This window comes from Suillus fuscotomentosus (genome assembly GCF_016647785.1).
Source record: "Suillus fuscotomentosus strain FC203 chromosome Unknown F5891scaffold_12, whole genome shotgun sequence".
Taxonomy (NCBI): domain Eukaryota; kingdom Fungi; phylum Basidiomycota; class Agaricomycetes; order Boletales; family Suillaceae; genus Suillus; species Suillus fuscotomentosus.
The window spans coordinates 776,253-788,544 of NW_024539524.1; the positions used below are offsets into that span (position 1 = coordinate 776,253).

The 12,292-nt window shown below is 46.8% G+C and overlaps 3 protein-coding genes across 3 annotated transcripts; 1 reads left to right on the forward strand and 2 right to left on the reverse strand.

Moving 5' to 3' along the window:
* Positions 1 to 14: 14 nt before the first annotated feature.
* F5891DRAFT_83246 (amino acid permease-domain-containing protein) lies at positions 15 to 3,344 on the reverse strand. Its single transcript, XM_041373234.1, has 14 exons — positions 3,154 to 3,344; positions 2,987 to 3,056; positions 2,585 to 2,933; positions 2,425 to 2,532; positions 2,139 to 2,373; positions 1,909 to 2,083; positions 1,688 to 1,860; positions 1,565 to 1,637; positions 1,336 to 1,513; positions 1,108 to 1,287; positions 851 to 1,058; positions 684 to 801; positions 592 to 629; positions 15 to 542 (listed from the first exon to the last, which is right to left on the reverse strand). Exons 2-14 carry the CDS (start codon positions 3,054 to 3,056, stop codon positions 393 to 395), a joined length of 2,055 nt encoding a protein of 684 aa, XP_041229280.1. The 5' UTR covers positions 3,154 to 3,344; the 3' UTR covers positions 15 to 392.
* A 1,493-nt stretch (positions 3,345 to 4,837) lies between these two features.
* F5891DRAFT_906654 (uncharacterized protein) lies at positions 4,838 to 5,086 on the forward strand (the record flags this gene model as incomplete). The annotated part of the gene is made up of 1 exon (XM_041373554.1): positions 4,838 to 5,086. A coding segment is annotated over one exon (249 nt), but the record flags the coding sequence as incomplete, so codon positions are not given.
* A 3,988-nt stretch (positions 5,087 to 9,074) lies between these two features.
* Positions 9,075 to 12,141, reverse strand: F5891DRAFT_1185340 (Zn-finger domain-containing protein; the record flags this gene model as incomplete). The annotated part of the gene is made up of 4 exons (XM_041366543.1): positions 9,075 to 9,412; positions 9,460 to 11,176; positions 11,225 to 11,542; positions 11,596 to 12,141. The coding sequence occupies 4 exons, from the start codon at positions 12,139 to 12,141 to the stop codon at positions 9,075 to 9,077; spliced, it is 2,919 nt and encodes a 972-aa protein (XP_041229282.1).
* Positions 12,142 to 12,292: the final 151 nt, after the last annotated feature.

The window sequence follows — 12,292 nt, forward strand, 5'->3', positions numbered from 1 at the left end:
CCGAGACTTTACTCCCCCCCTCAATACCCAATATTCAATTTCCCCATTTGTGTTTGATGACAGCCGAGAACCTATTGGTTACAACTATGTTGTGCAAACTTCAAAGCGGTATTCAGCTTTTTGGCCCCGACCGTAATTTGCGGGTACGTCGATAACATGTGACTCACCTTAACGAGTCGCAACCATCATAACAAGCTCCACAGATATCATAAATGACTTGTCAATATATCTCTATACACTGTTCACAAATATATCCATACTGTTGTCCATATCAAAGACAACTACCCCTACTGTACAGCAGACGATTTACAAGTATCAAAAAAAGTGCTTGTTATCCAAGGACGGCGTCCTATCGCAACACCGAGTTTCATGTTAATGCGATCTGTATGATGCTAGATCGAAATAATGCGCGTTCCAAGCTCTGCCACGGAATACCGAAAATTTGGACCTGGGCTACTCATGAACATGAGGGACCGTGGAATCTTCAAATGGTGCGCTAGGGCAGCCAGATTTTTTGGATCAAATTGACCCTCGACAAACATCTACCAGAAGTCAGACGTTAAGCGCTAAGCAAGACCATTGTTCGCGCACCAGATCAACAGTAATCTCAGGAAATGCTTCGTCCAGAACTAAAAAAAATCACTGTCAGGATCACAGACAGAAATGTAGCACAATATACTTGCTTCTCGCATTGGCCTCCATCTCCGAAGGTATGTCTCCGCTATGAAAGTGCACTATCTTCAAATGTGATGTTTCTTCGTTACGCCGGACGTAAAGGATCATGTTGAACAAGTTGTTGATCTTCAGAAACAATTTTAGTAATCTTAATCTTCTACTTTGGTGCGCGTACCTCATCGGTTTTAACAAGCAAACAAACCTCCTGCCTACGCAGTTTTCTCATATGCCGGATCAAACCGTCACCCCATCCCTTGGTAAACTGCCGCCTATGTAGCCAGGGAAGCTGGTCATATGCCCAGTATACCCATCGCAATATAGTCACCTTATTTTGCGACGTGTAGAACAAGACGAGAAGGATGATGAGGTACAGAGCAAACCATCTAAAGCAGTGATTTAGCGAAATATCGCAACAAGGTGTAGGGGCCTTACCCTGCTATGGTAGGATCTATGGCCACGTTGCCTGCCGCTACGGTCACAGTGACACTGATAGCACCAGCGACGACAAACAGCGAACATTGGGATGCACGCGGAAGTCGAGGTCGTGAGAAACGGAGGAGTAAGAGGGAGACTGGGAAGAGCGCCATAACAGCCAACCACACCATCGCAAACCTGTCCAATGTCAGAATGTTGATACTAGTACTGAATTTGAGCACATACATCTGGGATATCACAATCAGGTTTGCGCCCGTGCTTGCATATATCAATGCACTGAATGCAATGAAGGAAATAACTGCGACATAAGGGGCGCCTGTCGCTGGAACCGTAGCAAGAAATACGCGAGGAAGAATGAGATCACATGATAGCTTGACAAGGAGCTCGCAAGCGCTCAAGATTCCTGAAATACGACATGAGTATGAATCACGAGGCGTAATTCTGGTTCACGAACCTGTAAGCACACCCGCACAAAGTACAACAACAGCGTCAACTACGACCATTATTCGTAACCACCGTCCTGCAACCTGGTCCTTCAGCATCACGCGTAGTCATCGAAAATTGCAAGCGTACACACCTTTTGAGCCAACAAACTAAGGATATTGTTGCCACTCTCGACCACGTCGAGAGGCAATAATGCCATAACAAGGAGCATCACCCCGCTAGTGAGGACAAGTGCAGATAAATGCAGGTTGCGCAGAACCTTGGGATAACAGTTCTGCTTCATTTTTGACGTATATGAGGGTGCGCCTAAGCTGTATTACATTACACTGTAAGGTTGCGAGTGGAAACACTTACATTCAAATCCAGTCAACCCTAGCATCCCTATACATACGCCATTGAACGCCTGTCGGGCTATAGCTGCTGGAGACAATCCGACGTGCCCCAACGACCAGTTGGATCTGAACTGACCCATCCCACCTCTGCCCCAAGCAATGACAGAAGCTACGATAAGCATGATCATTACCACAACCTTGCTCCGACATATGATCAAAAGTAGGTAGACAGTAAGAAACATCAGAACTCACGTGCATTACCAGCACACCAGTTGCTACGCGAGCACTTTCTCTCAAGCCCGAAAGGCTGACGACAGTAAATAACACGAAAACAAAGGCAGCACCGACATAGACTGGAAATGGTAGCGAGACTTCGCCTGCAAGATATGATGTCGCAGTTGCAGCTGAAACTACTGCTGTGGCTGAAAAATCCAAGAGAAGGAGCGCCGCCCCAAAAAGAGCTACAGATTTTGTAGATACATTGAGCCTGGTGGTAAATGGTCATAAATATTTCTATTCAGAAACAAAGACAACATACAGGTAGGTGTAGGGAGCGCCACTAATGGGAAGAGCAGAAGCCATTTCTTCCATGACGGGACGCCAAAGAAATAAAGTTAAAGCTGCCACAAATAGCGAAATAGGAGAACTGGAAGTAGTTGAGCGTGTTCAAATGTATATTGATTGCGAAATTAGCTCACTAGACACCCGCGAGAGCGACGACGCTTGGGAGAGTGTAAAATACACCGCCAAGTATGTCATTGGCCGCAAGCGCGCTGGCTGTAAATTGCCCAAGAACCTGCTGTTCTCGGAATGAGGTCAGTTCAACGTCAGCCTGATGTATATCTTCTGGTACGAGGGTGAGATGAGAGATAGAACCCCAGCCAGCAAACTCGAAATCATTGGTGAGATTCAAAAATCTCGAGGGAACAGCCGTAAATTTTGGCTTTCCTTCTTGACGAGAATACTGTCGCCGGAGAACAATGTCAAATTGAGACTGGTTGAACAAGGGGGGTGTGGCAACGAGCGAGCCAAGGTTTTTTCGAAAGTCTTGCTGGCTGTCAGCGAGGTCACTGAAACATCAGTTCAACGATGCCACTCACAGTTCGTACGAGATGAGGAGTTTTCACTGGAATGCAGAGGCACGAGTGAGATGCATTCCTTTTCAGACATCTGGATCGCGTTTACAGTAATGAATCGGCGAGGGGCAAGCGAGGAGGTCCCCTATTTAGCCTGACTGCGACAGTGAAGTACTAACCAGAGAACTGACTGGGTAGTATGAGTAACGTAAGTGCCCTAGCTTAGGCTGGACAGATGCGCTCGTGAACAGCGAGGCGAATAGAGCTTCGGTCGTGAGGTGACCCTAATTTTTCTTATCGATTTCATATATACGGCAGGTTGAAGTTAAGTTAGGACACTCGATGTTAAAACACCCAATGAACTTCACGGTATAGTAGTAGCACCTTCAAGCGTCGGGGATTTGCGCGGGCCTATATTTGATCCTACCTCCGTGGGTCCCTTGTTTGCCAATGCAATGCCCGGGTCCCGTACTAAGTACAAAATTTCCAAATTCTAAAGTTGCCTTATCCGAACACTTTCCCGCGCCACAAATGACGCGGTGCGATGACTCGCAAGTTGAAATTCTTCAACTCATACAGTTGACCCGACGTGTCCTCGAGCACGAGTTGTCTGCAAACGCCAGGGTTAGTACTGGCAACTACAAGGTCAGCTGCTCGCTAATGATCCGCCACCAACTTCTCTCTGCGGCACCTCATGGCAAGGCCATAGTCGTAAACGCTGGTGACCGGTAAACGTAATTCCCGACTTCCCATGATACGAATCCATGTATACTTTGATGCGTGGGAACCGGACTTGGCCAGCTAAGTTTCAAAGGCAATAATAATATGAAACAACAACATGCCAGTCGAACAATTCAGCATACTATCACCGACGGGGTTTTTCAAAATGGGTATTGGGTTTCAAAATTCACTGATCATCATATCGCAAGCTACGCACTGCACAAAAATATTCTGTGATTTTAGCCAGTGTTCTCTAATGTCTATAGAATACAGCTGTGAAGATCCTATAGAAAACATTGAGCAGTTGTGTTCACAATAAATCATCCATTGAAATATGTCACACCACTGAATGTTAATGATTGTAATGCTACAATCTATATACTTTGTCAAACAGGACAAAAACTATGTGAAAACAATCTCTGTCCTTATACAAATGATGCTTTGTTGGAGTTTGAATTGTTACCGCTTACCTACTTAGGATAGTCTTATCGTCTGCCTGCCCGTTTGGGTTGCATGGTCTGTGCGCAGTAGCCACACGTATATATAAGTAGCCGGTCCACCGCATGTATAGTCCTTACCAGTTCGTAGAATCACTACTTGATGTCTAGTTGCACTTGTGTGTCAGCACCTCTTAGGTGGAGAGAGTGCTGCCATGGTCCAGTTCCGAACCATGGTTTGGTCCATGGTCCAGCATTTTGCACGGACCAAACTGGAATGAGGTTCGTGGTCTGCTAACTCCTGTGCGGTTCATCTATAGGTTTGGACCTTCCTGAACTGTTCTGAACTCCGAACCGAATCTTCCTTGCAATGCCTTCAAGGCTCAATCACACGCTTATGGTTATTTTGACTTCTCGATCCTCAAGATTCGCCATGGTCACTTTGACCTTTGGCATTCTCAAGACTTTTTTTGACTTATCCTGTCCGGAGGTTCGCATCCCGCACACCCTGCTGTCCGATAACACCTACCTGTTCAATCAAGCTCAAGGTATGACTTTTCCATCAAATCAAGCGCAATAAACTGATTGACATATTATATTTCTTAGGATCCTTCAATGCATACTATGAATTAGTAGGAGATTGGGTATTCACATATAAAGGGAGCAAGGTGAGTGATATATTTTGACTACTGGTACAATGTCTGAACCTGAAGCACAGTGTGCCCTCAACCCAGATGGGTCTCTAAAGGACGCCAAAGACATCATTTTTTACAACGATCTTGATGATGCCATCCCCATTCCCACTCCATCCTCCTCTGCCCAGCCACCCACAGATGCCTTCTCTGTGCTACTGCAGACTGGACACAAACCAGTGCCACTTACTGCAGGTGCTCGATGCTCCATTCACACCTCTAAACCTTCTGCGCACCTTCGTGATTCCGACAACACTTGTTCTTCAACAAGCCGCAAGCGCGCATTATCTAGTGCAACTGAGCAATTAGTTAGGAAGAAGGTTGTGTTACAGCTCTCTGCTCCATTATCTGACAATGACACGGATATTGATACTGACCACAGTGCTGGTCAATCAGATGAGGCCGAGGACAAAGATGTACCAGCACCTGAGGACGAACCTGAGGATGAACCCAAGGATCTTCAAGACACCACCATCTGAGCCGCTTTATCAAAGAGTGAGCACAGCGCTGATATTCAAACAATCTTCACTTGCGACGACAAACATTGGGTCTGCAAACCTTGCAGGGATGCCGGTGAACTTGAAAGCAAGTACACATTTCGCGGAGGTATCTCTACGCTATGCACACACATTTGTCGGTATGTTCACATCTTCTTTCTCTTGAATGATCACTAATTATATATCTATCAGTAATAAAGGCCATTTTCAACTTTACAAGTCATGCTGCGAAGCCACAAACATCACCATGCACCCTCGAGCGGTTCCAACTGGTGAGGTTCAATCCCTGTGAGTTACATTTGCCATATTGTAGTGTGTTGTACTGATTCATAGATAGTTCAAGGCAATCCACCCTTGATGGCAGCCTTGCCCCGAAAGCGCCCATGTTTACCAAGGCAGGGCTTCTGGAGTATATTATGGAGTTGATTGTGACCGAGGACGAGGTGTTGCAACCCGTCGACAAACCAGCCTTCTGCAACTTGCTTCATTATGTCCGCCCTGCCCTTGCTGAAAGTGATGTGCCACACCGCACAAACTTATGGAGACTGTTAAGGCCCGCACAGTGCAGGTGGTCAACATCATTTGTGAGCATCTTGCAAAGGTAGACAGTCAAGTCTTGATGACCTTTGATTCATGGACATCAATCATCGGTGACCCTTTCTTCTCCATCACAGGCCACTATATCTGGAGCCCGGATGACAAACCCCAGCAATGGGAGTTACACCACGAGCAACTCAGTTTTGCGCACATCCAGGGCAATCATAGTGGTCAGAATACGGCTCGCTTGATTGTTGATACCATTGACAAATATGAACTACAAAATAAGGTAAAGTTTAGTCTACTACTTTGCTGCGCTGAATCTAATCAGTGTGTTGTAGGTCGGATGGATGACCTCTGACAATGCCACCAATAATGATACCACCATGAAAGCAGTTGGACAAGAAATCAATCCTGAGGGTACGCGGTGGGCACCTGATGCAGCACGCATCAGGTGCCAAGAACATATACTTAATCTTGCAGCACACCACTTTGTTGACGCCATCGCCCCCACACCTCAAGCTGCTCTCATGAAAAAAATTCGACAAGCACTTGATAATGGCAACAACGCTGACCTCGACACCTTAAATAAACAGTTTTCTTCCATGGACGTCAGTAACAACAATGACGATGACGACACCTTATTCGATACCGGCAATTCACTTGGCAAAGCTCTTGCCCTCATTGAGCAGGTACATGCTATATTTTTTAGACTATTCTTTTGCTGATCGATATCCTCAGATACGAAAGTCCCTCAAGCTCAAGCATTTTTCTGCAAGGCTTGCAAAGAGGAAAACTTGAGCTCTTGCAATGGATCCAGACTCGCTGGGCGTCGCTATATAAATGCCTGGACCACATGTTGATCTTGCGTCAAGTGAGTTTTTTTTTCTTACAATGTTTAAAAGTGGCCTGATTTTAACTAAATAGGCCATAAACCATTTCACCAACCTTGCCGACAAAAGCCATGAAGTGCCAACTCTTTGCAACAAGACTTACAACAACTTCAAGCTCGATCGAAGCGATTGGAGACACCTCAGGCTTATTCACCGAGTCCTCAAGGAACCAGCCACAGCTCAGCAATCATTCTCATCAGCAAAACATCCGACCATGGAAAACGATCCCTACGCTAGAGTGCCTTGCTGATCGATGGAGATCCATGGCAGTTGACCCACAATATCTTCCAATTGCTGATGCAATTAAGGCTGGACTCAAGAATGTCGACAAATACTTCAAGAAAACAAGTCAATCAGACATTTATTTTATTTGTCTTGGTGAGTACTATCAATTTCTAAAACTCGTTCTTATCTAATATAATTTAAGTTCTTGATCCAAACTATAAGCTCGCATACATTGAAGGCCGGTGGGATTTTGGAGATGTTACAGATGGCAGAGCTCGTCTGGAGGCCATGGTGAGTACTCGTCTATGTTGTTTTCCCACTCTAATCTTATTTTTTTTGTAGTTCGATGACTATTATACACCGCCGAGTTGAACACCTACTACCAATGAGCAATCCGCTCCGCCGACGAGAGCTACCAGTGTGTTAAGACCATGCACAAAGGGTAGGACTGATTCTGAGGGGCTTGGCTTCAGCTCGTGCGCTGCGCCCCTTACCCGAGTATGTGCCCTTAATTTCAGATTGGTGTCCGAGGAAAGTCCGAAGATGTCCGAAGGACATCCGAAGGCACGGGAAACTTCGGAAGGACTTTCCGGACGGGTGCAAGTAACTTCCGGATGAGTGCAGGAAAGTTCCGGAGGAACTTCCAGAAATTATGATGAGGTTTCATCCTGATACGGATATGTATAATGGCTACTCGGGACTTGTCCTGAGTAGAAGTAAACAGAGGAAAGGCTGCAAGGACAAAGTCCGAAGCAGAATAGGTCCGGAGGACCGCGGGAAAGATCCGGATGAACTTCCGGAAACTATGGAGGATCGGATGAGTGGATGAGTGGAGTATCGGATAAGTGGAGCTCCGGCCTAGGGAGAAACTCCCTAGGCCTGAGATGGATAACAACTAAGTTGGAAGACTAGAACTGATATGAGGACTTAGGGTGAAGACTAGTGCGAGGACTAATATGATATTCAGACTGAGGTACTACAAGACATATACACGAGTTTATATACTAAGAGAAATAATGGAAGGATCAATAAGCAGAGTCCAAGGCTATGTATGAAGCATATGCAAAGGTTGACACATCTGGAAAAAGCATTTTGACTCGTAGCACCATGCCAACACTATGTGACGCCTGGGAGTCTCAGTAGCTCCTGGTAGACGGACATAACACCAGAGCCACAGTAGTCATATGGCTGGTATCCCAGAGCTACAGGTAGTCTACTCGGTCAATGCGAAGCGCTATGTATAACAATGCAACTATGTGAACAACTATCCCCGCGCTGTAGAAACAACAATACTGAGAGGAACAAAGAAATGCTCCTGACTGTATCTAAAAAGTTGTAGGTCGTGCGTTGCCTAGTCTGCGATACTTGAGATGGCAAGTGCATTCGACCCTAAAGGGGAAGCAGGTGCAGCGGAGATCTAGAGGTACGCGCTTCAGCGAAGCGCGAGAAAGCGCAGGTGCGCGCAAGGTACGAAGGCGCGGGAACGCGCGCGCGTATTAGCGCGAAGCGCGGGAAAGCGCGCGTGTGTAAGCGAAAATAAGAGAGACTAAACTTATGTGAAGATATAAGCAAGATAAAGGATGTGAGATGTGTTGTGCTAATGAATAGATTTCTACTGCGACTTTCTAAGTAGTAAGTACTAGGTAAAGTTGGGTGAAAAGTAAGGTAAATAATAGTATGTACTGCTGGCGCTTATATAGCGCGCCTAAGCGCGCTCATGCGGAGCCGAAGCGCTACCGAGTAGGTATGTAAAAATATATATGAGTGAGAAACTATGATAAAAATAAAGGTGGAACTATGCTAATAAAGGAAATGGAAATATACGCACTAGGGAGCTTGGTGGACAGTGGATGGATGCATCTGGATGGCTGGCGCTATAGGGCGCGCAAGCGCGGGAACGCGCGCGTGCGTATACATCGTGAAGCGCGGGAATGGTGCGCGCATGGCGCGCGTTGCGCGGGAAAGCTGCGCGTCATATAGGAATCACTGTGGATGGTACACAGAGTGATGCTGCGAGTTGGTGCTGTATACTCCCTAGTGTAAAGCGCCATATCACACTATGAGATGCACGAGTCTCTACAGCGCGTGATGTAAACTTGCTATGAAATGTTCTATAAGCGCTCCATAGTGTCAAACAGGTAGAAATTAATGTAAGGATTGACATAAAACTCATCAGCGAGCTCGAGAACATCACTATTGATCCACGACACATCTACTTTGCCCGATCCAAACCTAGGAAACAGATGACCTCCTTGCAGAAGGTCTTGAACACTGACGACCGCTGCGAATCGCCGTTGGTTACGAGTCGACCGTGCCACTCGATAGAGTCTGGTGGCGGCTTCCGGCTCACGCAGAGGTCGAAACCATTCAATGTAAGCCAGGGGATGAGGAAATTCACCGTACTGAGATGGTAATTTAAATATTGCACGTATTTGTGCGAGCCGCAACCCTGCATTGGCGTCAGCATCATACTTTGAGTGCAATTGCAAGACATACCATCAAAACCTGTACCGCTCTCCCATGACTGGCGGTCCTCGACAATGAATGCCACATCAAAATGTGCTGGTGATGGCGGCTTGCGATGGTTGCGATTGGGGATAGCTGGGTGAGCTCGAATCCTATTCAGCCGCTTGACATCGCTGATGTGATTTCGCCGAGGGAGAAGAAGTAGCACCAATTTAAAGACATCGAACCGATCATACTCGCTGGCAGAGATGGATGAATGAGGAAAGTGGCGAGCGAGGAATGTTTGCAAAGCAGGTATGAAGTCAATGGCGCCGAAGTCTGTTTGCAGACGAGACATGGAGACATTGACGAAAGGGCATGTTTTGGCCACGCGATAGCCATGCGACTTTAGTAGACCTGATGGAGTGAACTGAGATAGCAAAACATCTGGAGTGTGCGTCATGGTATCTGAATCTGCCAACTCCTCTTCCTCATCCTCTTCCTCAAGTGCATCTAAGTCTGAGTCGGCGACAGGATCTCGGCTTTGGGATGCAACCCAATCAAGATAAACACCATGTCGAAATACAGCTTCTTGAAGTTCGAGCCAGTGCGTCATCTGCACAATATAATCAACCTTGCTGCTCGCCTGGTAAGCATCCTTCGCATAGTCGATGTGCAGGCGTTCAGGGCTCTCCGAGTTGAAACCATCAGCACTTCCCAAAGATCGGATGGACTGCACATAGTGGCACATTGAATGAACCTTCGGAATGTTGAAGTGCTCGCGAAGGCCGTGCTCAATGAAGACGGCCTTATTTGCATGAAACACATTGAGTGCTTCCTGCATTCGCATGAGAGTTGTGTCTGTGTGAGCATGGTATTGAGCATAATAAATAAAGTCGAGAATAGCACGAGCAGCCTGGAACACACGAGGTTCAACAGCACCTGCAATGACACCCAAAACAACGCGCTGCATCTCTTTATGCTCCGTGCAAGTCCACTGAGAGACATTCGAAATTCCCCGTTTGAAGTGACGGAGACCGTGAAAATTGGACATAGCTTGGAAATGTGCGTCGAACTCTGCGTCGGAGATGATTGTAGCACACCAACTAACGATGTGGTCCTTGAAGACTCCCTTATGGAGCTGGTGGAGAATATCTGGAGTGATGCAGGTGAAAATATCGGTGTGGGGGAGATACGCCCAGAACGGATAATGAATCGCACGCAGACCGTGATCGTCGAAAAGGTGAGGGTCTTCACCATTTTGATGTCGTTTGAGAGTTGCTCTGGTCTCAGTGACATTGCGGAGAGGTGAGTCAACATGGTCTCCTCGTTGTTTGGTTCCCACAACACAACGAGGGCAGTGATTTTCTTTGCAACACACAATAAGGCACTGCTCAGGGTGATCTGCAATATACGCTGCAAGGATCGGAAAAATGTGTCGGATATTCCCATCAGCGCAGATCATCTCGACTCCACAACGACCCGCATCAATCAGTGATTCCATCACCAACCGCATGCAGTTATGGAACAGTCGATAGCGACCAAGTTGCCGTCCTTCATCATCCTTAAAATGCAGCATCTTCGATATTGGTAAGTATCCTATCAGCACTGTTGCATGCTTGGAAGGCTGACGGCGGATGTCCTTCTTGATATTCCCAATTGTCAGATAGATCGGCCAGGCTGCTTTATCTCCTCGAAAACGGGTCAGATTTGTCTTGTCAGACGCGAGGATCATGGGCGCAACAACAGCACCAGGTGGAAGGCATTCCTAAATCATGGTAAGCTGTCCTCGTATTCCAGTTTTCATTTGACTGACCTGCATATTCCACCACCAGTCACCTGTCCACATCTCGTCATATACCCGCGTCTTTCCTTCAGGATCCTCGTAAACTTTTTCTGGCAGGTACGCAAGATATTCCTTGAACGCGGGATTACCAACCAGCTCACGCACACACTCTACAGGATCCCACCGCCATAGTTCATGTCGTTCAGTGAGGAACTCCTGACTCCCATCCACTCGATCACCCGGCGATGTCACAATATCGCACATCCAACCCAGTCCTTTCGGTAACTTGTCAAGTTTCTTTCGGAATGTATAGTTACTCGTATAGCTTGGCTGAGTGCGATTTTTGGTCTAAGTGGGTGCGTCATGACGGCTGATTTGTAAACATGAACAAGAACACTGACAATGGCGAGTTTCAGGAATTCATCAGTTGCTTTTTGGTTGACTCTCTTTGCAAGCCACTCTGCAAGACCCCATTCTTCCTCATCACAGAATGGTGCCCATGGATTTGCTTCAAGACCCATGTTAATCTGATCCTCCCGAATTTCTTCGAAGGCCGTCTGTCCTGCCCCTAAAACATCTGCGGCAGGGTGCGGGAACATGTTTGCAAATCTTTCTGGGTGCTCTTCATCTACTACTTCTTCCACTCGAGCCCGTTTCGATTGCGGGGCTTCAACAGGCTCATACTCAGCTCTCCTCACTCTTGGTGGAAATTCATAGTCTATATCTTCAGGTATGTCATAATCATATTCCGGGGGTGTGACTGGACCTGACGTATCTGGTTGCTTGTCTGGTTGTTCAGAAACCGTGGCCTTTTGCTGACTCGAGACGAGGAGTTCCCATTGTTGCCGACATCTTGGAGTATTTTGAATGTGCAAGGTAACATCTTTCCGTCGGGCCAGTTCTTTGAGACAAAAGTTACAGCGTGGTTTTTGTGTTGTCCGCACCATTATGGAAGATGCAAGAGGTAGCTAGCTCATCTTATTTCTTGTATTTGTCTTGGTCTCACTTGAGTAAAACAGCCTACCATGTCTCGGACTGAAACGGACTGACATCCCGACTCCTAAGCTCCGTTGTCTGACGCTGTCGGGCATTGTCGGT